The following is a 26,289-nucleotide window of genomic DNA, read 5'->3' on the forward strand; positions in this document are numbered from 1 at the left end:
ACATATTATATAATGATACCTAATAATTTGTAGAAATAAGAATCGCTACACTCAATATGCCAGCAAATTTGGAAAACTCAGCAGTGGCCACAGGACTGGAAAAGGTCTGTTTTCATTCCAATCCCAAAGAAAGGCAATGCCAAAGAATGCTCAAACTACTGCACAATTGCACTCATCTCACACGCTAGTAAAGTAATGCTCAAAATTCTCCAAGCCAGGCTTCAGCAATATGTGAACTGTGAACTTCCTGATGTTCAAGCTGGTTTTAGAAAAGGCAGAGGAACCAGAGATCAAATTGCCAACATCCGCTGGATCATGGAAAAAGCAAGAGAGTTCCAGAAAAAACATCTATTTCTGCTTTATTGACTATGCCAAAGCCTTTGACTGTGTGGATCACAATAAACTGTGGAAAATTCTGAAAGAGATGGGAATACCAGAACAACTGACATGCTTCTTGAGAAACCTATATGCAGGTCAGGAAGCAACAGTTAGAACTGGATATGGAACAACAGACTGGTTCCAAATAGGAAAAGGAGTACGTGAAGGCTGTATATTGTCACCCTGCTTATTTAATTTTTATGCAGAGTACATCTTGAGAAACGCTGGGCTGGAAGAAGCACAAGCTGGAATCAAGACTGCCGGGAGAAATATCAATAACCTCAGATATGCAGATGACACCACCCTTATGGCAGAAAGTGAAGAGGAACTCAAAAGCCTCTTGATGAAAGTGAAAGTGGAGAGTGAAAAAGTTGGCTTAAAGCTCAACATTCAGAAAACGAAGATCATGGCATCTGGTCCCATCACATCATGGGAAATAGATGGGGAAACAGTGTCAGACTTTATTTTATTGGGGCTCCAAAATCACTTCAGATGGTGATTGCAACCATGAAATTAAAAGATGCTTACTCCTTGGAAGGAAAGTTATGACCAACCTAGATGGCATATTCAAAAGCAGAGACATTACTTTGCCAACAAAGGTCTGTCTAGTCAAGGCTATGGTTTTTCCAGTGGTCACGTATGGATGTGAGAGTTGGATTGTGAAGAAAGCTGAGTGCCAAAGGTTTGATGCTTTTGAACTGTGGTGTTGGAGAAGACTCTTGAGAGTCCCTTGGACTGCAAGGAGATCCAACCCGTACATCCTAAAGGAGACCAGTCCTGGGGTTCATTGGAAGGACTGATGCTGAGGCTGAAACTCCAATACTTTGGCCACCTCATGCGAAGAGTTGACTCAAGGAAAAGACCCTGATGGTGGGAGGGATTGGGGGCAGGAGGAGAAGGGGACGACAGAGGATGAGATGGCTGGATGGCATCACCGACTCGATGCACATGAGTTTGAGTGAACCCCAGGAGTTGGTGATGGACAGGGAGGCCTGACGTGCTGTGATTCATGGGGTGGCAATGAGTCGGACACGACTGAGTGACTGGACTGAACTGAGCATATATTATGGGCTTCCCAGGTGGTGCAGTGGTAAAGAACCTGCCCGCCAGTGTAGAAGCTGTGGGAGATGCAGGTTCAATCCCTCGGTCAGGAAGATCCCCTGGAGGAGGAAATGGTAGTCCATTCCAGTATTCTTGCCTGGAGAATTTCATGGACAGAGGAGCCTGGCAGGCTACAGTCCATGGGGTCTCAAAGAGTCGGACACGACTGACACGCGTGCTCTTTTATCTTTTATTCACTTTACTGTTAATATTATACTTTCTCATTTTGTCCTATAATACATATACATTGTGATATTCTGAGATATAGACAAGCTTTTTTTTTTTTTCTTTGAACACTTATTTAACATCACAAATGTAACTGGTGTTCAGAGGAACACAAATTAGCAAATGGTTCCTTAACGAAAGTTCAGAATAAAGTTTAAAGCCATAGACTAATCAGAAAACTAAACCATTTACTCAAGTAAATATCTGCATACCAAGGTCATGATGGCTCACATGTTAAGTAGAAAATCAATTCAATTATTAAATAATTCTGACAAAATGCCTTATTCATCTACACATGTATTTAGAGTAGGTGCCGTTTTATTTTCATTTTTAACTAAGATAAATGTCTCAATTTTCTTTTTATTTAATAAAAGATGAAATCCAGGGCTGTCTTATAAACATTTGTAGATTCAGAACTCATCACTGCAAGAAAGCTATGTGAATATTTTATTATTGTAAGTCAAGATAAGACCACTTCTCTCATCTCTTCATTTTCTTTGGTAGCTTTATTTTGAACAAAGTATGAAATAATACACTATACTGAAATAATATGTTTTTCTGATTTCCTTGGAATCAACACTGTGTCTTTCTTAATCAAGAATAAACCATTTTATCACATTCCCATCATATTTAAAGTCTTTTCTAGTATTTTACAAAATACCCTCATAACAATTTTGTTATTCTTTAGATATATTTCTTAAAAACATGCTTGTTTTTACTAGACTGAATAAAGCACTGTGCACATCAATTATATAATATTGGGTTGGCCAAAAACTTGTTCATTTCTGTAATGTAGAAAAACGCAAATGAACTTCTTAGTCAACCCAATAAATACAAAACATTTTCAAGAGTCAAGACATGCACAAATAACTTATTTTCCCTTGGTTTTCTAAAAACTCTAATGATTATTTTAGAACTTCTTAGTAATAATAGGAACTCTCCTGGTGTTATTTAGACACAGTTATTTGGAGGAAAGTTTCTTTTCAAGGAAGAGGATTAAAAACAAGGCCAGGGTACTATGACAGATATGAACCGCATGGTACATAGGAAAGAGATGTAGACGAAGCATTGGGGAAACAGGTCCTGGGCTTAGGGCTCTGACTAGTGGCATTTACTTGAACCTAAATAGACTTAATTATTGTGTGTGTGTGTGTTTGTGTGTGTGTGTGCGCACACTCAGTCACTCAGTCATGCCCGACTTCTGTGACCCCATGGGCTATGGCCCGCCAGGCTCCTCTGCTCGTGGAATTTTCCAGGCAAGAATACTGGAGCAGGTTGCCATTTCCAACTCCAGGGGATCTTCCTGAGCTAGGGATTGAACTCTCATCTTTTGCATCTCCTGCACTAACAAGAGGATTCTTTCCCACTGCACCATACTTGAGAGAATTGGCCTTGATATTGTCTAAGCCTAAAGTCTACGTTCCCTCAGGATTTCCATCTATAGAATCCTGACTCTGCATTTCCAGCTCTTCACCCTCTATCATGTACCAGACACTGTATAAGATGAATAAATATGTACCTGCTTTCAGGGCTCAGAGAGGGAGGAAAGATCCAAATTATACAAATACCTACATCTCATGATGAATATCTGTACAGTCAAGCATTGAAAAAGGAACAAGGAAGCATCACAGTGGGGGTATGATTCAGGGCAGACGTTATAAATACATGACCGTTTCCTAGGCAAATTAAAGGGAAGGATACAGCAGACACAGACAGTGGCCAAAGCACAGTGGCTTCAAGGACCCAGGGTTTAGGAGGAAAAGAGTTGTAGACAAGGAAAAGGCCAGGAAATGAGTGATGATGTGACAGGCTACTTACATGTTCTTAAGCATGCAGGGAACTGATCAGATGCGTGTTTCAACATAAATATGAGCCAGTATACCAAGGATGGGCTTCCAGAAGACGCTCTGGGGAGGGAATCTGGGGAGAAATGGTACTGCCTGATCTGACGCAGATACTAATTAGATGCCAACCTTCTGTGTTGCTAACAGAAAGGAAATCTGCATGTTTCTAGTCACTGGTGATAGTGGGGCCACTGGTATCTTATTAAGAAACACGAGAGACTCTGACTCATATTCTTTGCCCCAGCGTTGGGTCACCGCATTCTCACATAAAGAAAAGTTAAAATTGTACCTGCATTCATGTGCCTGCTTCTCAAAAACTACTTTAGATATGTTTGAATGCTTAATTCAGAATTTACCTGCATCTTCCAATCTCCAAGAAACTATGGAGAGAAGATAACTGACATGTAGAAAATTGTGGGAGAATAGTGACTTACATGCATTGGAGAAGGAAATGGCAACCCACTCCAGTATTCTTGCCTGGAGAATCCCAGGGACGGGGGAGCCTGGTGGGCTGCCGTCTATGGGGTCGCACAGAGTTGGACACGACTGAAGCGACTTAGCAGCAGCAGTGACTTACTAATTACCGAGCTCTCTACCAGACAGTAAAAATGATGCAATAAGAACCCCGATTCAGATCTTTCTTGTGTCGATTTTTACATGTTGACATAAACTCCAGCAACCTCATCCACTGGAGGCTTAACTTATTCGTACTTGAATTCTGTCCTATTAAATATCTAAATCGGCACAGTCATTCATCCATGTCCACAAAATGCAATTTAGTACTTTAGTAATAAAATATTGAATGATGCTTATGACAGTCAAAGGAATGAATGTGTCTTCCTAAAAGCCTAAATGGTTTTAGGGAACTAATTTGGACACTGGGGTGATCCGTTCTTTTTTTTAAAGAAATATTTTATGATTCTAATCAACCTATCACTAAATGTACTTAGTGATATATTATACATGACCAACCTTTGCCATCATGTATTTTCTTTGGATAACACTGCTGACAGTGATGCATTAATTGAGAACTTCTGATGGGGATGCAGTTCTATAGGTCATTTTAAAAAATCCTCAGATCACACTATAATGCTGTTCTGTCATCCTGTTATATAGTAATTAAAATACAACAAAATCTGACTGGCTGCCCTGTTCTCAGAAATAATTTGGGAGCCATAACAACCCTGTTTTTCATCTGTGTCTGCAGAACTGAATGCTTTCTGAATAGTATATGGAAACACTGCTACTGTATCTGAACATTTTGATATGCACATATGAGATAATCACTGCTGCAAGTTCAAGTTCATTACAGCCTCATTTCAAGTTCCAGCTGGGAATTAAACTAAAATTGAGACTGAAATGGGTTTTGTTATCCCTATTGAGCTACTTAGAGGAAGATGGCTCATAATGATAGAGCGAGTGATTGCCTCTTGGGTCTGAAAACACATAGAATTTGAGATGGTTCACTACATACACACACACAATAATCTAAAAATCAGGTCATTCCACCAATAGTCCATAGAGTCCTTTTTTTTTCTTTCTTTTATTGAGAACTAACTTAATTTTGAGTGTCTGCTTGCCCAGATTAAGGATTTGCAACATTGATTTTAATATTTTTCCAATCTATTACTAAGACTAGTGCTGTGATTATAGGAGGCTGCCTAGTCACAAAAGATTCCTAAATCATGTTTAAATATATTCACAGACATATAATGACATTGTTGAGCATTAAGTATTTAGGAAATGGAGATAACAATATATATAAGTGATAATCTTTATTACACACTATTTATAAAAGAGGAATGGATGAAGGTCTTTATATCAGTTATCTTATTCAGAATGATCTGTTCTACTGAATTTGTATGGCTGCTTCACAATCATCTAATTTTAACTATAATCATTAGCTGAAGATTGCTTAGTAAGCATTTTGTGGTATGCACCACCAAGTACATACGTGTGTGTGTGTAAGATCCTATTGACTAGTTTGAACCTTTTAGATTCTTTATTAGCCTCACAATTTCAATGAATATTTCTTGTGGACTCACTCGTGTGGCATCTGTAATTCTGAAGTCACAGGAACCACGGAGCTAACTATTATCTATCCATTTTCAATAGCACAGTGCAGTAAAGTTGGATCGATGGTTAAATAAACCACTATCAATACTGATAATCACTGATTTCTAAGAGGCGTCTGTAAAAAGATTGAAACACTACATGCTTTTTTGCCACTTTTAATGATACACACGACTCTGAGGTACCGATGGACTCTGGAGTTTTCATACGGAAGAGGCTAGGGTAAATACAACCATCAATCCCAGATTCATAAACTAAAATGGGTCTTTGTCAAATAGCAAAGTCATTTTCTCTCTTTTCTCTGATGCTCATGTATACTTTAAGGTTGATAATATAATGCCTATTAAATTCTTGATACAAGTCAACAGCAGAAAGGAGACATTTAATCTAACTACTTGTGTCCCATTCACAAATAGCATTAAAATAAACATTATTTTATCATGAGGCTATTATTTTTCAGATGGTTTAATTTTTTTTTCTTAGAGCATTTTTGAGGAAGCTATTTTAGCTCTAATTTGCTCTCTATTTCAACAGCATATGATAGCATAAGAGGTTAGCTCTCCAGTTCAATATTATGTTTAAAGCACTGAAGAATTCATATACTACTCTCCCTTGACAATTATGAATCAGATACTCAAGAACAAGAAGGGTTTGAGATTTAAAGAAACTGAACTGTGGTGTTGGAGAAGACTCTTGAGAGTCCCGTGGACTGCAAGGAGATCCAACCAGTCCATTCTGAAGGAGATCAGCCCTGGGATTTCTTTGGAAGGAATGATGCTAAAGCTGAAACTCCAGTACTTTGGCCACCTCCTGCGAAGAGTTGACTCATTGGAAAAGACTCTGATGCTGGAGGGATTGGGGGCAGGAGGAGAAGGGGACGACAGAGGATGTGATGGCTGGATGGCATCACTGACTCAATGGATGTGAGTCTGGGTGAACTCTGGGAGTTGGTGATGGACAGGGAGGCCTGGTGTGCTGCGATTCATGGGGTCGCAAAGAGTCGGACACAACTGAGTGACTGAACTGAACTGAATAGGAAAATTAAAGTAAAATTCTATGTTGTAGCAGTAATATTTAAAAAAAATTAATCTGGTTTTACAGCAAATGGGGAGGGTTCTTACACAAAAATTCATTCATGATTATCTGTTGCAAGGTGTCTGGCCCCTAACAAACTTCTCTTCATTCGTGGAATAAAGGATGGAGGTGAATTTGGGTTTAGTAGTTATGATGTTTACAACAATTGAGAGGAGGTCAACTCAAACTGAAACTAATGGGAGAAACTAATAGGTTTGGTTTGCATCGCAGAGTTCTCTCCCAGATGTACTCACTGTCTTGGTTGTGTCATCAGGCTAATGATGCCAGTTATAAAGGTATAAACAGGTTAAAAATCATGGAGAAAACCAATGTATTTGGAGAGGGATAAGGGCTCCTGGACCTGGATGCCTATAAAAGTCATATTTCTAGCCTTTTTTAAGGTCATTACCTTTTCAGAAATCATAACTTGAAAAAGTAATCTACTTTTAATATTTACTGTCAATATGTGGCAATCTTAGGCCTTTAGCAAAACATACTGAAAATTAGAGAATAATCAATAGCTTTTAAAAAGAAAACCAGAACATTGATGTCTCTTATGGGTAGAATATGTTCATTCTTAATTTACCCATCTCATAATAATACCAGGGTCACCTTCTCTCTGAAGCGTCAACAGAGTCCCATGCACCCCGCTACCACATCTCTGGGAATCAGCTGGTCTCTTATCTTTGCTTCCAAAGAAGTTTACACATAATATCATAAAAACTTAATCTGCCATTATTTATTTGTTGCATTTCTCTCTCAGAAGGCTATGAGGCTTTTTGAGGACAAAGGACACCTCATATTCACAGATACTGGGTTGGCCAAAATGTTCAACCTGGTGTTTTGGCTGACTTATGGAAAAATACAAATGAACTTTTTGGCCAATCCAATATCTATCTATCTATCTATATTTAATGTGAAGCATGATGTTCAGCAAATAATATGCACTCAAAAACTTCTTTCTTCTGTAAGAGAGAACTCCGAACCACCCATTTCTTATGGTTAATGGCTTCCGCCATAGTGGCATAACAACCCGGAATAAAATGAAATACTTTTGTAGGAAGAATTAATTGGGTTCTGGTCAACCAAGAATAGCCTATAGAGCCCCTGTGTTGCAGAAAGAAACAGGAGGAAGAAGTAGGTCATCACCAGGCTGGAAGTTTGCCCTTTGTGATGGTAAGTAGACCTTGAGGGAGACTTGGCTCCAGCCCAACAATGGTACAAAACTGAGCTACCTGCCTGGTACTTTGTGGCTTTTATGAGAAAAAGTAACTATACAAGTCCCATGTAACTTTAGCTCCTCACCGACACCCTGCTCTTTTTGACATCATTACCATGCTTGTTCAGTGGGGAACCGAAGTGAACTTGAACCAAATCCAGCTTGCATATGTCACCACCTTGCAAACTTGGTTAAGACTTTGTGGTCTGGTTAGGCCAACAGTCAACCACAAATTGGTTTCCGAGTCATTACATGCTATTACACATGAGTAAGTTTTGGTTTTACACCTCGTGTGATTTTTCAATGTAGGTATTTCACTGTATCCAAAAGATTGCTTTTGTGAATATCGCTTTTAAATATTCATTTTCTTATTTATATAAAATTTTAAAGTCCTTAAATTACCTATTAATTAGATATCATTGTTCAGAAATATATTCTATTATAAATCTCAGCCCTGTTTCTTAAAGCATAGAAAATATACAATATGGCCACCATACTTATTTGGGCCTTTATACTTATCTCAGAGGTAAGGTTGACAAGAATAAACATATATATATATTTAAGTTTTACTGCAAAATATCAATTATCCCAGTAGAGCTCAAGAGAAAGCTTGCTAGAGAGTAGTATATATGAAAAAGGACTACATGTTTCAATTTATTACACAGTGAGAAAAAGTTGTTTTATAAAGGTCATGAAATTTATGGATCCAAGAACAAAGAAAGAAATACAGATCGGGAGAGACATCCTAGGCTCTTAGAAGCATGCACTTGGCCTCACACTGCTTCCTTAGGTGGGAGCCACTGAGCAAGTCATTAAGCCCCTCGGGGGAGGTTTTCTCTCTCTTTTTTTTTTTTTTAGGTTTTCTCATTTTAAGACTTAATCCTTAGGCTATAAAATAAAGTTTTGGGAAGTTCATATTTGTGAAGTGCTTAGAAAAGTGCCTGGTAGATTGTCAGCATTATATAAAGAAAGGAAGAAAGGGAGAGATGAAGGGAAGAAAATGCAGACCTTTGTTCTATTTTATTCCGTGTTTCCCATATTACATTTAGAACATGGTTTTGAATTCTGCTTGTAATCATTTACACAGGGCATTATGTGGAATCTCGGGAAATGGTACAGATGCACCTACTTGCAGGGCACGAACAGAGATGCCAATGTAGAGAACTGCAGAGAATGGACATGTGGGCACGGCGGGGGTCGGTGGGGAGAGAGGGGGCGACGGGATGACTTGTGTTTTATACACACTACTGTGTATAAAACAGACAGACAGTGGCGAGCTGCTATATTATAGAGCACAGAGAGTTCAGCTCAGTGCTCTGTAGAGACCTAGAGGGGTGGGATGGGGGAGAGGGTGGAAGGGAGGCTCAAGAGGGAAGAGATGTATGTATACATATAGCTGATTCATTTAACTGTACAGCAGAAAGTAACACAACATTACAAAGCAATTATATGCCAATAAAAAAAAAAAGAATGCATTGAGAGATAGTGGCAATATAGTTGAGAAAGGGCAGAAGGAGTAACATCTAGTTTCACATCTTAAGAGGATTCAAACAATTAAGCAGAACACAGCAACAATCTTCAAATACTTGCAGGCTGACAAAAGCCAGGAAATACTGACTCTATGTTGATCTAGGCAGATGAGTGGATTAATGACCGGGAATTCTAGGGTGACAGATTTCAGCTAAATATGAAGGCAAATTTTATAAAATGTATAGCTGTCCAATTATGGCATGGGTTGATACACAAAGTAAGCACCTCCCCACTATTGGACATGTACAAGTAAAGGTTAGCTGACAATCTGTCAGGGATATTGTATAAAGAATCCCTGCCTTGGTTGGCAGGGTCACTAGGTAATCTCTAAAGTCCTTTCCAAATACTAAGCCTTAAAATACCATTAGTATGAAAAGTTACAAGTGCACAGAAATGGAAGTGGTTTGAAAACTGACTTTTAGGAGAATAATAATCAAGGTTTGAAAAACATTTTATTCTATACCAAAAGCTTGCAGTCCTTCACCAATTCATGTAAATATTTAGGGGAAGTTGATGTGTCAAGATATGATTATCTTTTGTTTCTCAGTTTGTCTCATTTTGAGACATAACATGATGGATTTTTTTTTTTTTTACTTACTATTAAACTTAGCAATTGAAACACTAGTGTAAGAATGGGTATATCTCTCACAAGTCATAGTGACTGGGTCATCTGAAGTGAAAGTCGCTCAGTTGTGTCCAACTCTTTGTAACTCCATGGACTGTCCATGGAATTCTCCAGGCCAGAATACTGGAGTGGATAGCCTTTCCCTTCTCCAGGGGATCTTCCCAAACCAGGAATAGAATCCAGGTCTCCCACACTTCAGGAGGATTCTTTACCAGCTGAGCCACAAGGGAAGCCTGGATCATCTCAATCAAGATGTAATTTACAAACAAGATCAAATTAGGTCCAAGCAAAGCAAATATTAAATAATTTATATATGTATTTATGTATATAAACATATATATATTGCTTAATATCTATATCTTTGGCCTTTAAAGTAAGTCAAAGAGTAATATTAAAAAAGTTCATTGTCATTTACTTTTTCACTTATTTTATTTTATTTGGATCATAAGTTTTGTAAGGATGACAAACTCATTTTGACCAAAAAAAAAAGTGACTTTAGTCTATTCTCTGAAGTGGATTTAGACTGCTCCCTCAAACACAGAGATTTAACCTTGCTCCAGTATATGCTCTCACTGTTGCTCAGAGAAGTATATCTTCTCACAGTCGAATCAGTTCAGAATCAAGAAGGAATGTCCTGTTTCTCCAGCATGTCCTTACCCACCATCACATTAGATACAAGTACAGAACCTTTCCTAGTGGCTCAGATGGTGAAGAATCTGCCTGCAATGCAGGACACCTGGCTTCAATCTCTGAGTTGGGATGATCCCCTAGAGAAGGGAATGGCTACCCGCTTCAGTGTTCTTGCCTGGAGTATTCCATGGACAGAGGCGCCTGGTGGGCTACAGTCCATAGGGTCACATAGATTAGGATATAAGTGAGCTGGTATCTTTCTTTCTTTCTTATCTACATAAATCAGAAAGCTTATTTTCCCCCTGCATCTTGAACAAATATATGTCCAGATTTGTTCGAGATATTTTTGTTTCATTTTTTCTTGATTGTGATCAAATTAATTCAATCAAAGTTTGTTTCTTTACTAATTGAACTTCAGGAGGAACTTAGCAGAGTTCAGCAACATATTGGCAAAATGTGCTAATACTATTTTAACATTTAGGTGAAGAGATGGATATTCAAAGGGAATTACTTTGAAATTTAACTTAAAACTAAAAAAATATACACATAAATTCATTTTTCATTAGCATTACTAAATCAACATACCCATATCCTCATCCCTTTTTAAAGTATGGTATATTTCTCATTTTTCTTTCACTCCAGTGTCTGTACTAAGATTGTTAGTGTTTCCTTCTTTTCTTATTCAAGCAATGTGAGCAAAGGTAGCAAAATAAACATACACACATTTATCATAAAACTATGTAAAGCAGATTGCAAAAAAAAATGCCTTTCTTTTATCTTGCCATAAACAGAAACAAAATAGTTTCCATCTTCCATTATGATCGGAAACTATAACCTTAGTAGCATAAGACTGTAATTTATAAAAGAACTTCAAAGACTGTATTTTGAATTTATAACTGACTACATGAATATCAAACTGTATCACTTTCTAAAAATAGATTTATTTAACCTCCAAATAAAGTTTCATGATTTAGAATTAATTTCCCATTATCTAGGGTATCTATTAGCTGCTTAGGAACCACACAATCTATTAGCAACTTTAAAGTTATTAACATAAACAGTTAAATCAATCATATTTATGTAATCCAACCACAGAGGAAAAAGATTAAACTCAGCAAATGCTTGTTGTAGTCTGGGCTTTCCACACATTTCTCATGATCAGGCTGAACCCATGGCAAGTCTATATAGCTGCGTAAGTTGCCCTTCTACTTTATGACCATGTAATATTTGATCACATGGACCCCGTATATATGCTTCCTTGGTGGCTCAGATAGTAAAGAATCTGCCTGCAAAGATCGAACCTGTGTTCAATCTCTGGATCAGGAAAATCCCCTGGAGAAAGAACTGGCAACCCACTCCTGTATTCTTGCCTGGAGAATTTCATGGACAGAGAAGCCTGGTGGGCTACAGTCCATGGGATTGTAAAGAGTCGGACACGACTGAGTCATTAACACACACACACATACACACCCTACATATATTCATGGGAGTTTTTCTTTTTTATAGGAAAAGTGGTTTTCCTTTTTTTTTTTTTTTTTAATAGGGACTGGAGAGCAGAAGGAAGGAATTTTCAATAAATGTATCTTTTTCAAGAGCAGCTGCTATAAAATCAATTCATTCTTGTAAAGGGAAGACATTTCCCCTGTCTTTTTCTAGCAAAAATAATATCTCTTGACAGTGCTAAGATGCCTTTTCCTCACTTTTGTTCTAGTCTTTCCAAGAGAAAAAAAATCTTTATCACAAAATCAAATAAAACTGTTATAAAAATTCCATCTCTGAGTTTGTTATAAAATTAAACTGGGGAACAGAAACTGAACAACCGATGAATCTATTGTATTTCTATTTTCTAGATCAACAGAGCAGTCAAGGTGATTTGCAAACTCTGTGGCATACAAAAATATTATTTTCTCAAATAGTTGAGAGAAGAGACATCATTTTGAAAATACATAAATTCAGATACTTCCATGTAAGAAACTAGTTTTTCCTTTTTTTTGCAGTTAAAAAAAAAAAAAACCTCTAGATCAATATTATTCAACTTGATTTGATGAGTGCTAAGAGCAGATCTAGGAAAAGTCTTGAGCCTAGTAAATAAGGAATGCTTTATGTGATTTTATTCTTAAGTATTTACATCCCATCTTGCTTTAAGAAGAATTTAAGGCAATCTAAATGGATACATAAAATGTAGTAAGTTATCAAGAATGGGTTGTGAGAAAGAGCTATACAGGGCAAGGGTTATGTCATAAAACTGAACCAAAAATGAAGCCACTATATTAAAAATAGAAAGCTTATAAAAGAATGATATACATTTGAAGTGCCCAGAACACTTACATTACTCATTTTAAGTTGAAAATATCATAAGTCAAAACTGCATTTAATGCATCTCACCTACAGATTGTTATAGCTTAGCCTAGACTACCTTCAGCATACTCAGAACACCTATATTAACCTACAGTGGCATAAAAATCATCTAACACAAAGCTTATTTTATGATATGGTCTTAAATATCTCATGTAAGTTATTAAATATTGTACTGAAAGTGAAACAAAGAACAGTTTTACTTAACATGACATCCTGCTGTCTACTATGCTGGCTTGAAAAGTATCACATGCGACTTGTTACTACTAATCAGCTACCAATTTTGTAAACGATATGTTTTATAAATTACACCCTTGATCCCTATAAAGATGTCATTCACAATCCCATAAATTCTGATGGGCTCAATGAATGGAAGAGAATGTGGTGTAATTGTGCATATTATATTTTTGCCCACAGGACTTGAGATCATTATCCTCAGATACAAATGTATTACACAGGGCATTTGAACTCGGTCATCTGTGATCTTCTGATCAGGAGAAAAGTTTGCAATATTTTGACTGTTTTTTTCATAAACTCTATTGCCTCCCGGTCCAGTTTTCATTAGATAGCCTGTGAAGACATTCAGTTTGTTACCCTGGGCTAGTGACTGAGCTCTACAGTCAAAATTCAGGTTAGAAGGAGAGTTGAAACTCTTTTAATGAAAGTGTTTTCTTGAGTATAGTAAGCACTTTGACAAAGTCAGGAATTTTTATGCAGTACACTGACAATACATTGATTTTAATAGTTTTGAATTTATTCTCATGTGCTTTAGGGCAAACATAACAAACATAACAAGTGCATGAATTCATGGACATCCTTGCCCTGGTCAAGACTACAATAAATGTCTATTCAGGTGACAGCTGTAGAAAAATCATTAGGTAGTTAAATGAATAACTGAGATTTGGGTAGCATTACTGTATGGGAATGGAATGCCATAACAAACCTGGAAAAGACTCATTAGAAGATCCTGATGTTTGAGGGATGAAAGACTGAGGGCAGGAGAAGAAAGAGATGACAGAGGATGAGATGGTTGGATGGCATCACCAATTCAATGGACATGACTTTGAGCAAACTCCAGGGAGACTGTGGACAGGGAAGCCTGGCATGCTGCAGTTCATGGGGTCACAGAGTTGGATATGGCTTAGTGACTCAACAACAGCAGCCATAACGTTGTAAGCTTTAAAGCAAATAGGATTTGAGATAGAACTACGATATGTGTTTCATGTCCATACATATTTTTGATTTTCTCTTTGAACACAGCATTCAAGTTCAACAATATGAGGCTATACCACTAGCTTCGTTGAGTCTTGTATTTCAACTTCCTGGGAGCATAGATGAACTTGCCGGATTTCAGCATAGCCATGGTCCTCACATCATTCAGGCCTGGGCTGCCTGTATCTCTAGCTTCTCTAATGAGAACAAGCCATTCCTAGGACTAGTTTCTGCTATACCTCATTTTCCAAGAACAAAAGCATTAATCATCTCCCTAATCGCCAAGAGGTTTTTGTTGTGTCTCAGTTGGAAGTTTCCTTCCCTTGTCTAAAAGGGAGCTCTAAAAAGTCTCAGATTACCTTATAGGCTCCTGTCAAAACACTGCATTTCACTTTCCAAACCCAAGAGATTTTTCTGTCCTATTTCACTGTGCTTTCATTTTTAAAGAAAATAAACAAAACAAATAAAAATGTTCTTTAAAAAAAACTACCACTTCTGAAACCCTCTTTTCTAGAACTTGATTTAAATGCAATAAACCAGTGCTTTATAAATGCTGGGACCTTTTTGGAAAGTCCCAGTTATATGCAAACCCCCACTATATGAAACAATAAAGATCAGCTATCAAGAGTGAAAACCAGGATGGCCAGGAAATATTTAGAAAGATGTTCAATATATTATATTATTGGGAAAATACTAATTAAGCCAAGATATCATTTTTTTACTCATTGGATTGGTAAATAAAAAAAAATCAAAAACAAAACTCATAGTACAAATATGGGGTCATGTAAAAAAAATGGAAGCATGTGCATGCCTAATAGAATATAAATTAGTGTAGGGCCATAGGGTAGCATCTAGTAATATTGAAAATATGAATACCGTCCATTCCACTTACAGGTTTACCCACCGTTATGCTCGTATTCATAACTATACATGTGAATATGTCTCTTTCACTATTGCTTATAGTACCAAAATATCAGAAACAACCCAAAATTCGATAGAGGAATAGATGAATTGTGGTCTATGCACACAAAGGAATACTATACAGCTATTAAAAGGAAAGAACAGACCTTATGTGAACATAGATCTCAAAAAACATAACATCAGCTGAGGAAAATGAATTGCTGAATGTGACACACACCATGAGAACACTTTTATAAACAAAAACCTCTAATAAATGTGAGGAATTAATAAATAATGCTCTTAGCCTGGGCCACTTAGATATTCCTAGTCAAGAACTCTTAACTTTTCTTTGCTACTTACCTAAATTGTACTAATCCTCAAGACACAATACAAATTCTACCTTCCTCTGGACCACTCCAACCCATAATGATTCCTTTTCCCCTGTGATCCACTCTAATAATAATAGTTTTAAGTATGTGACTTCATCTATGTCATATTCTCATTGTGGTGACTAATAAAGGTTCCTCCTAGAGAATGTTTCATGTAATTCTTAGTGTGCAGCAAGAACTCACTGACCCTTAGCTGTTATTATAAGTTTCGGTACCCCTGTGTTTAGCCCAGTACTCTGCCATGCTGCTGCTGCTGCTAAGTCACTTTGTCGTGTCCGACTCTGTGCGACCCCATAGATGGCAGCCCACCAGGCTCCTCTGTCCCTGGGATTCTCCAGGCAAGAACACTGGAGTGGGCTGCCATTTCCTTCTCCAGTGCATGAAAGTGAAAAATGAAAGTGAAGTCCCTCAGTCGTGTCCGACTCTTCGCTACCCCATGGACTGCAGCCCACCAGGCTCCTCCATCCATGGGATTTTCCAGGCAAGAGTACTGGAGTGGGGTGCCATTGCCTTCTTCGGTACTCTGCCATAGTACTCAATAAATGTTTACATTTGACTGCAACCATGATGGAGACATATTTCTGCTAATGATAACATTTGCCCAGGTCATCTCCTGAGGTCGGGTCCTGGCTCAGTAGTTACTAGACACTCAGTCAAATCTGTGGGCATTTGGGAGTTGGACGTTCCCAAGTTTCACTGGTTGATGCTGAGGCACTGCTCTGTGGGAATCAATCATGAACACTAAACTATTTAGTTTAAATAGGAGTTAAACTCAGATGCTCCTAGATTGTCCTCATGTTATTAGTTGAACTGTGGGTTAGTCAAAGTCACTGAGGGAGTTTAAGCCTTTTAAAACAAGTATTAATCCTGGGAGTTTTCTTCTAAGATCTTGAACACCTGGGGAATTCCTCAATTTCAGGAACCTCAGAGGCGGCACTTTTAGAGAAACATGGGACAAGAAAGGTTACACAGGGTAGCTTAAAAAAATGCGGAAAGCATGAACACTTACTAAGTGGAGCACCTAATATCTGCCAGGCATAGAGAATTCAAATAGTTGATCTCATTTAACATGATGCCTCCAGGAGAGAGAGATAAGTTATCCCTGGTTTACAGGTAAGGAAACTGAGGTCTGGAGATTAATTAACTTAAAAGCTGCACAGCAAATAATTTCCAGAATAAGCATTTAATCACAGGCCTTCTTGATTTTAAAAATCCATGTTTGTGGCAGAAGTTAAACTTATTTAAATTAGATTCATTTATATTTCATTGCATTAAATTAAATAAAAAACACATTCCATACACTTATTTATCTAGGTCCTTAGTTAATAATTTGAGGAACTGAGAGAAATGACTTATTTGGAAAGGTGTGTCTAAAACTGGTAATGGCTCTGAATGTTAAACTCCATACTCACAGGGTCTCAGGTTAATAGTACTTGAAAACAAAATTAAATATCAATACAAAACACATTAGGGAAAAGAAAGAAATCTGAAAATTACTACTTCTAGTAGCAGAACAACCTGACACATATAAATATATGAATAAGATAGCCTAAAATTAGCACATGCATTTTGTTTAGGAAATTGAATGGTTTTTGGTAGGTCATTCTTTGATTTCTCCAGAAAGAGCAGTTCTGTATTGGTGGGTCATCTGTGGATATCTTTTTAAGAGATAGTTGCTCCAACGTGATTTTTACAGATGTGTACTCTGCTGCATCTTTCACCTTAGCAGCGGCTGAAGCAACAACATCCTAAGTGGTGTAAGTTTTCACACTATTATTAGCAAGCCTAAGAAGATGGTGACCTCATCTGGGCTTATTACTGTGATTTGTCACAGAGGCAGGCTGAAATAATGCAGCAGACACACCACTGAAACTCTCAAGGGAAGAGAGAACTCTAAGTGATAATGAAGAAACTGTTCCCACTTGTGCCGTTCTACACAAACATGTCCCTTTCCAATAGTCAAGAGATAACTGAAAGCTTCAATTACCCATGTCTGCGATGCTTCGTATTCACTTCAATATTTGAATTAGGGGATAATATGAAATAATGGAAGCTCTTCTCCGACTAGTACAATCAAACAAAAGCTAAAAAAAAGAAGGCCAAAGTGGAAAGAAGACTAAGGAAGGAAGACATGTTTCTATCTAAACACAAATGATCTCCATGACTTGAAAGTGAACCCCACAAGAGAGGAAGTCATGAGAAATAAAACCTGTACTGACATCAGTAGATTGAGGTCATTTATTTATAAAGCAGAACATTTCATAAGTTACACTCCCTGACACATAAATTTCGTGTTGAGAATATGACATTCAACAGGATGATAAAACTCAATAAGGCTGATGGGCCTTTTAATCTCTCTCTTGTGAATTAAATATTTACTAAAATAGAATGATTAAAGCCCTGTATCTTAAGAGGGATAAATAGGTTGGATGCTGAAATATACCCTGATTAATCTTACTAAAGGCATCTCAGCTATCTTTAGAGTCATTACAGAATGACAGATTGCAGAGTAATACAGCATAAGGAAAATAAAAGTTACAGACTGACAGCTAAACAACATGGTGTCACACTGTTACACGCACACACACACCATCCTAGAGTTCCCCTCAAAGGAAAACAACAGAGAACAGGCATTTTCATTTTAATTTACTTTTAAGTGACAATTAAATTCCCCAACACAACTATTTTTGGATAAAATGTGACAGTTAATAATCTAGTCAAATTTTGTATTTTTAAATGCAATCCTAACTGTCTTTTAATCAAATATAAGTTTGAAAGTTCCTACTAAATGTGCTTTTTGCAAAAGCATTGGGACAAGAAAGCTCTTAGCACTCAACGGTGACTTCAGTATCAAACAACTGAGTGCTGATACTGCATTCATTCTTTATTTTATTTAAAAATAAAAATGCTGCTGATTATTCAGCCATCATTTTATGAACTTCTGCTATAGATATCAAGGAAGAATTTGGCAATACACATACACTTCAAAGAAAGGATAGATATACCAGGTTTATAGTCGTATCATAAAGTCTTTAGAGTCAGTTACTGAAGGGTAGTTGATTTACGTGAGGCAGACTTTAGTCAAATGGCTTTCAACCCCGGCTCTATCCCAGAGTCTGTGGTGGGACTCTGGAGAATCTCTACTTTAGTTTTACAATATAGGCAATTGCTAAGAGTTCCTTACAGAGGCATATCTACCCCAACTCCTCATCAGCTTCCTAATATGAAGAGGATTTTGTGCCACTTCAGTCAAACAGACCGTAGATAGTGGCACATGTTGGGAGCATGAAGCTGTTAAGTAATAATGGATATACAGGAAAAGAGAGAGTCTGAAATTTTTGAAAACAGGACAAAGGCTACAATGACAAGTTGAAATTATCATGGAGTAATCATGGTACAGGCAAACAAAAACTGAATCACATGACCACTGAGAATCCAGTGTCAGACAAGTCTCTGCACCACTGGGAACTTGAACTTTCTTTGAGCTATACCAGACCCAAGAACACCACCAGTCGTGCTCAGAACAATACCTGCCAGCTGCAACCTTACGGTCTCAGGGTCTCTCCTTGTAACTGTGCAACCGTTTGGGACGCCAACCAATCCTCGCTTAACAAGTACACTCATTCTTGCCACACACAGTAGTGTTCAGTCATGTCCGACTCTTTGCAACCCCATCGACTGCAGCTTGTCAGGCTCCTCTGTCCGTGAGAATTTTCAGATAACAATACTAAAGTGGGTTGCCATTTCCTTCTCCAGGGGATCTTCCTGACACAAACCTCAGTCTCTTTTGTTTTTCCAGTTCCAATTGTAATTCTTGATAAACAACTCATGGGACTAACTGTAACCTTATGGGTTTTTGCCTTTAAAAGCCTCCCCTATTTTGTAATCTGGTAGGACGAATTCAGGGCTTCCCAGGTGGCTCAGAGGTAAAGAATCAGCCTGCCAAGCAGGAGATGCAGGTTCGATTCCCTGGTTGGGAAGATCTCATGGAGAAGGAAACAGCAACCCACTCTAGTATTCTTGCCTGGGAAATCCCACGGACAGAGGAGCCTGGTGTCCATGGGTTCACAAAACAGTCAGACACGACTCAGCAAATAAACACAACAATAAAACACAATACAATTGTTTGTTGAATTTGCGTCTCCTGGGTTGTAGCCCTAAATGAACACCTTTTTATTTCAATCATGTCTGTTTCTGAAACTTTGGTTGACAGATTCAGCCTGTGATGGTAGATTGTGGCCTGTTTGTTTTTGAATTTGTATCCAAACCTCTTTAAAACTTTCACTTTCATCTTGTGGAACTTTTGCTTATAAATATGTCACAACTGAGTGATAATTTCCCTTACTTCCAACTGCCTATGTATGTGCAAAACTTCCTAACAGATAGGACCTGAACATTTTAGAAACCTATGTTATTCATTCACTCATTCACTGAATATTTATTGAGAACCTACCATAACTAGACTTTATTCTAGTACTGGAAATATAGAGGTGAACAAGAAAAAAAAATCCATACTCTCATAGAGTTTATTCTGGTGAAAGGGCTTCTGAACAAGCAGAGAGATGAAGCTTTGTTTATTAATAACACTTTTCTCATCCATAAGTAATTTGAAACTTATAGCAATAAGCAGTATAAAAAAGTAAAATTTAATATAGATGGGGGAAAAATAAAACTAGCAAAACAGAAGTGGTATTATAACCCTGGTGAACTTTAAAAAATATCCAGAGTAAATAGCCTGAAATGTGTTTAGAATAATTCAACCATAAAATAAACCATAATTGATATTAAATAAAATAAACAATTTAATACCTTTAAAATATAATCAAACTCCATTAAAATGCTAGTTTTTTTTAAAATCCAGGATTGTGTCCTAGAATATTTATAAAGTTCTTAAAAATTCTGTCTCTGTCTCAATGATGAACTGTGCACAGTCCAAATTTAAGTTTTTAAATGCCTCTGAAGCAGTTCCAGTGTACATCTAAAAGTCAGCATCTGAAGGGTAGGACTTCTGATCAGGTGGCAGAGCAAAGAGCTCTGCAAATCTTCGTCCTCCTCCCAAAGCTATGACACTGAAAAATATTGTCCAAACCAATCATTTAAGCACCCTAATAATCAGCCAAAGTCAAGCAATGAGTGGAAAAGAGTTTCTACTTGGAAAATTGCTGACTGGTAGGGAAGGAGAGAGCCAGTCTACGATCTTCCTATCCAGGGCTACTCCCACTCCCATCCCTCTCCCAGAGTGGGGTCGCCATGGAAACCAACAACTTTGTTGCCAAAGGCCCTGAATGCATTTGAAGAAGAGTGGAAAATCACACACTCCAGCACTGTCAGAAGCATTAGCAACCTTGTGCTTGTGCTCAGGTTGCTTCAGCCATGTCTGACTCTTTGTGACCCCATGAAGCCCGCCAGGCTCCTCTGTCCATGGGATTCTCCAGGCAAGAATACTGGAGTGGGTTGTCACACAAACAAATGCTCCCAGCAATCCTCACAGCTGGCCTCAGGCTGCACTTCCATTTGGGCCACTCCCCAGAGCAAGTGGACTACTCATGAATGCAACGGGAAAGGAAACCCTGGGCATCAAGAGAGCCACAGAGGGCTTTGACCAATTTCCACACATCTTGGGTTGACTAGTAGGACCTAAAAAGGCCTGATGGGAAGAAAATGTAGGATGGATACAAAAATTCTTGAACTGGAATATATTTCCAAATTAACACACAGATACATCAACAAAGCCTCTAACTGGCTAGAACTGTTTGAACACAACTTCTGTCTAATCAATGACAGACACTAAATTACCGAGAGCCAAATGCAACCCCAGGAAATAAGGCTTAGACACAAAAAAAACCTGAACTACAGTTTCAAAAAGTAATTGAAAACACAATTTTAAAAAGAGATGGAAAAGTTGCTAAACAGTTCTGAAAAACAGAAGGCAACAGAAGGTATTCATATTAATATTGTTCTTCATTTATTCAGCCACTGTTTATATTTATTTCAGTCTGGACCAGACTTCTCAGGTGGCACCAGTGGTAAAGAATCCACCTGCCAATACAGGAGACTCAAGAGATGTCCGTTCAATTCTTGGGTTGGGAAGACCCCCTGGAGAAGGAAATAGCAACTCACTCCAGCATTCTTGCCTGAAGAATTCCATGGACAGCAGAGCCTGGCAGACTACAATCCACAGGTTGCAAAGTGTCAGACACAACTAAGTGCACACACACACACACACACACACACACACACACACACATAGGACCAGACACTGTGCTCAATGCCCAGATATTAATACAATAGTGAACAGGATAGGTAAGGTTGAAAGCAAAAAGTCTGCATTCTAGAACTAGAGTTTTCTCTTCAAATCTCAGAATTTAGTCAGAATACTCTAGTCTGATACACAGTCTCAAATTTCTAAAAGTATGTAGTTTTTATGACATATGTGTTAAGTAATATTTTGACTAACAGATGTGAAGTAGTCAAATACATAACCAAATAATTTGAAGTGACAGCATTTTGTTTTGCTTGGTATAAAGAAAATAACAATAAATATAACTAAGGCAAACAAGGTCTTACTGTACAGCACAGGAAAAAAATATAACTAAGGCATCTGTGTTTTAGTGCCAGCGGTCCCATCACTTCATGGGAAATAGATGGGGAAACAGTGGAAACAGTGTCAGACTTTATTTTCTTGGGCTCCAAAATCACTGCAGATGGTGACTGCAGCCATGGAATTAAAAGACACTTACTCTTCGGAAGGAAAGTTATGACCAACCTAGATAGCATATTCAAAAGCAGAGACATTACTTTGCCAACAAAGGTTCGTCTAGTCAAGGCTATGGTTTTTCCTGTGGTCATGTATGGATGTGAGAGTTGGACTGTGAAGGAGGCTGAGCGCCGAAGAATTGATGCTTTTGAACTGTGGTGTTGGAGAAGACTCTTCAGAGTCCCTTGGACTGCAAAGAGATCCAACCAGTCCATTCTGAAGGAGATCAGCCCTGGGATTTCTTTGGAAGGAATGATGCTAAAGCTGAAACTCCAGTACTTTGGCCACCTCATGTGAAGTGTTGACTCATTGGAAAAGACCCTGATGCTGGGAGGGATTGGGGGCAGGAGGAGAAGGGGACGACAGAGGATGAGATGGCTGGATGGCATCACTGACTTGATGGATGTGAGTCTGGGTGAACTCCAGGAGCTGGTGATGGACAGGGAGGCCTGGCGTGCTGCGATTCATGGGGTCACAAAGAGTCGGACACGACTGAGTGACTGAACTGAACTAGTACTTTCTGAGTAGTCTTTATTCTTACAGTTAAGTAGATTTGACTAAATTTCAAAGGTGATGCCTTAATCTCAAATTCTATGATTATTTGTAAGGGCATACAACAATATACATTAACATAAAATATTTATAAGAAACCTATCTAGATTAATGAATGCAATCCACTCATAATTAGCTTAGCATTTGTAAGCACATGTACATTTTCAAGGTGGTATTGAAATAGCTTATTTTCTTAAATAGACAAAACATTGCATGCAAAACCTTATTTACAAGATTTTAATATTAATATATGGTATTGGAGTCAGACCATATGTCATAATATATTTGCAAAAATACACAAGGCTCATAATTGCCTAGACTTGATTGTCTCAGGAAGATCAAGACCCTTGATATTTATTTTTCTAACAAGTACCATACAGTGATTGTTCTCAAGTGTTGTTCTAATCATGTAACACATATCAGTTCATTTAATCCTTGAGACCTTCCTAAGAAGGGCTATTATTATTAGCTTATTTGTTTTACATAAGGAGAGGACTGAGGTACCAACTTGCCTCAGGTAGTAAGGCAGGATGAGATTAAGTTCCTCTTGGCTGGTAAGTGGCACGTGACCTGGGTTCAAACTCAGGACAGCTGGCTCCCAAGTCCCTTCCTCCCATCTACTCTTCCCTGTGGCCAGAGCTTATAAAGCTATGGGCTTGTAAGATGGTACCCAAAGAGGGAGGGTATGGAAGTTATTTAAGACAATAATATATCTTATTTCCCTTAAACATACACACACACACACACACACACACACAGACAAGTCCTCACACTGTCACACAGTACTCACATGTACAAAAAACCAAAGGCTAAGTTTGTCAGATTGGAAATTTACATGTGTGTGTGTGTGTGTGTGTGTGTGTGTGTGTGTGTGTGTGTGTATATCACCAAAGTAGTGGGGATATGGAAGTCATGGTCTTCAATATTTTTGGATTAAATTTCTAGTGCCTTACTTTAGGTCACAATCCAAAACTTAACCCCCATAAATATGTCATTAGCAAACATACTGACATATAATATTAGTTCCTCCAGCCTTTATACGTTACCAAAATATTTAGTTATATATTTCAACATGTATATGACAGATACACCCTTTATTTACCAGTTGGAAAAAATACCTTTCTAATTTAAGGGTCCTCTCTTACCTCTATCTTAAATAAACAAGTAACAAATTCAACTTGCAAATTATGTTGGTTGACTCATTCCAGTCCTCTGAGGTCTCTGACCTGGAATAGCATGTGGCCTGCCCTCCACAGCTGGCATCTTTGTTCCATCCATAGTGATATTTATACTTCTTAAATGCACAACAGAAGGTTTCATACTCAGATCCTGAATCTCCCCTGTGAGTGCTGAGATAATTTTTGAAAAAAGTCTTTTCTAACAACCAAACGTGTTTGTATGGCTGAGATGCTCATGTCAGGCCTCAAAGACATCCTCATACACTTATCCAAAAGTTATGGTAGAACGCCACTGAACAAAGAAAATGCCAAGAGACATGAAATGGGGTAAAAGCGAGGGCTTCAGAAACCTCTCATTAGCGGGGAAAACACACAGCACAGAAAGAGCACAGGCGAGCGTCGCCTCACCATGGAGAGCCCAGAGCAGTTAAAAGAAAAGTGAAGCTAATGACGTGCCAGATGAGCAGCAGCCTTCTCAGTGCATCATATGACGTTCCTTCTTGCAATCTGGGAGCCTGTCCCATTTTCCTGTGGTGCTTTTGAGTCAGTCTTTGTAGGAAAGAGATAAGTTCCCTAAAGTTTCTAATTAACGTATGTCCTTGCTGATAGAGCCTGGGAAAGAGGCACTTCTTCCTTTCCATTACGGCTTATATTTTAGATTTAATTACTGTAGAAATGAATCAGGAAACATGACTTCAGGCAGAACATTTTAAATGTCGGCGGAGTGATCATATTAATTCTCCATTTTAAAGGATCCATTATCCCATCTTTACGATGACTGATGTGAAAATAATTTTAGGAAAGAGGTTAAAGATGGGAAGACCCTACAAGCCATGGTAGGATGACCCATGTGATGCCATTTTTTGGATAGCTGATTTGTTTGGATAAAGATTTAGTTTTATTTTATGTGTACACTTAAGGACTTGTACATAAAGGAACTGTACTCTTCTTCAAGTGTTTTACATGAAGGAACCTGAGCCCTTCAACTTGAGTTTAAATGTGTTAATGAAATATATCCTCCATTCACATGATCAAAATCTGGTCACATTTTTTTACTGCCTAAAATGAATAGAGGGAATACTTAAAATTATTTTATCTTTCATGTCATGAGCTCAAAGTCAAGGAAATGCAGTGAAGTTACTAAATGTTTGGTCCTCCAGTACAATATGTATTAGGAAAAATAAAAACCTTAAAATAAAAGAAAAAATAAGGTCTTACTGTACAGCACTGGGAACTATATTCAATATGCTGTGATAAACCATAATGGAAAAGAATATGAAAATGAATATATATACATATGTATAACTAAATAATTTTGCTGTACAGCAGAAATTAACACAATATTGTAAATCAACTACACTTCAATAAATTTTTTTTAAAAAGAAAGAAGTTGAAAACATGTGGGCTACCTTCTCATACAATCCAGTGCTCGGATAAAGAAGTCCTTGTGTAACTGATGCTCATCTCTCAGGATTGAGCACTGTTCAAGCGTCACGGACATCGACGTCCTGTCTTTGGCACTTTTACAACAGGTGAAACGAATGCCATTTAGTTTGCGACAAATCTGTAACAGACATAGAAATGGTTTCTTGTTTATTTGTAGATTACTCTCAAGCATCAGAGTCCTCTAAACACTCCTAGTCTAAACTTACCAAATTTATGCTAATTTTATGAAAGTCAACTATTTCAATATGCCCTGTGGAATGGAAAAATAATACCTTTTCATTTCAAAAGCTGATGGAATAGATTTAATTTATTTAGCTCTTTGTACATGAGGTGTGGGGCTGTTGAAGGCACGTAAGATGGTAAATATTCCTCAGAGGCAGCGATGCTCTGAGAGGGTATCTAAGCTGCAGGGGCTAATGATAATAATCACAGCTCAGAAGTAACATCTTATTAGTGATGGGGGGAAAAAATCTGTATTTCCTGGATAAGCCCTTTGAATATTAAAGAGCTAATACCTTCTCACATATGTTTGAAATAACTTTTGCTAATCTCTGTGGGATAGTATGAGACTTTAAACATCCACGTGGTGCCAAGTGCAGCAGATAAGGAAACCACTCATCAATGTAACTAACAAGAACTAGGACGCCACAAATGGCCATTGTTAATTGCATATCTACTGTGCACCCGGCACAATGCTAATAAATTTCACATAGATCTGCTCTTCCAATTTAATTGCACATGAACCCTGGAGGAAAGCATATTCCTCTTATCTTACAGATGAGAACACTGAAGTTTAGATAG

General features: G+C 37.9%; 1 protein-coding gene across 2 annotated transcripts in view; it reads right to left on the reverse strand.

Moving 5' to 3' along the window:
- INPP4B (inositol polyphosphate-4-phosphatase type II B) overlaps window positions 1-26,289 on the reverse strand; it is an 850,869-nt gene that overhangs the window by 29,477 nt on the left and 795,103 nt on the right. For both annotated transcript variants that reach the window (XM_027567415.1, XM_027567414.1), the window contains exon 25: window positions 25,452-25,606. In XM_027567415.1, the coding sequence (XP_027423216.1) occupies window positions 25,452-25,606 (155 nt within the window). The remainder of the gene's footprint in view (window positions 1-25,451; window positions 25,607-26,289) is intronic.

The sequence above is a fragment of the Bos indicus x Bos taurus genome, chromosome 17 (genome assembly GCF_003369695.1).
Source record: "Bos indicus x Bos taurus breed Angus x Brahman F1 hybrid chromosome 17, Bos_hybrid_MaternalHap_v2.0, whole genome shotgun sequence".
Classification (NCBI taxonomy): domain Eukaryota; kingdom Metazoa; phylum Chordata; class Mammalia; order Artiodactyla; family Bovidae; genus Bos; species Bos indicus x Bos taurus.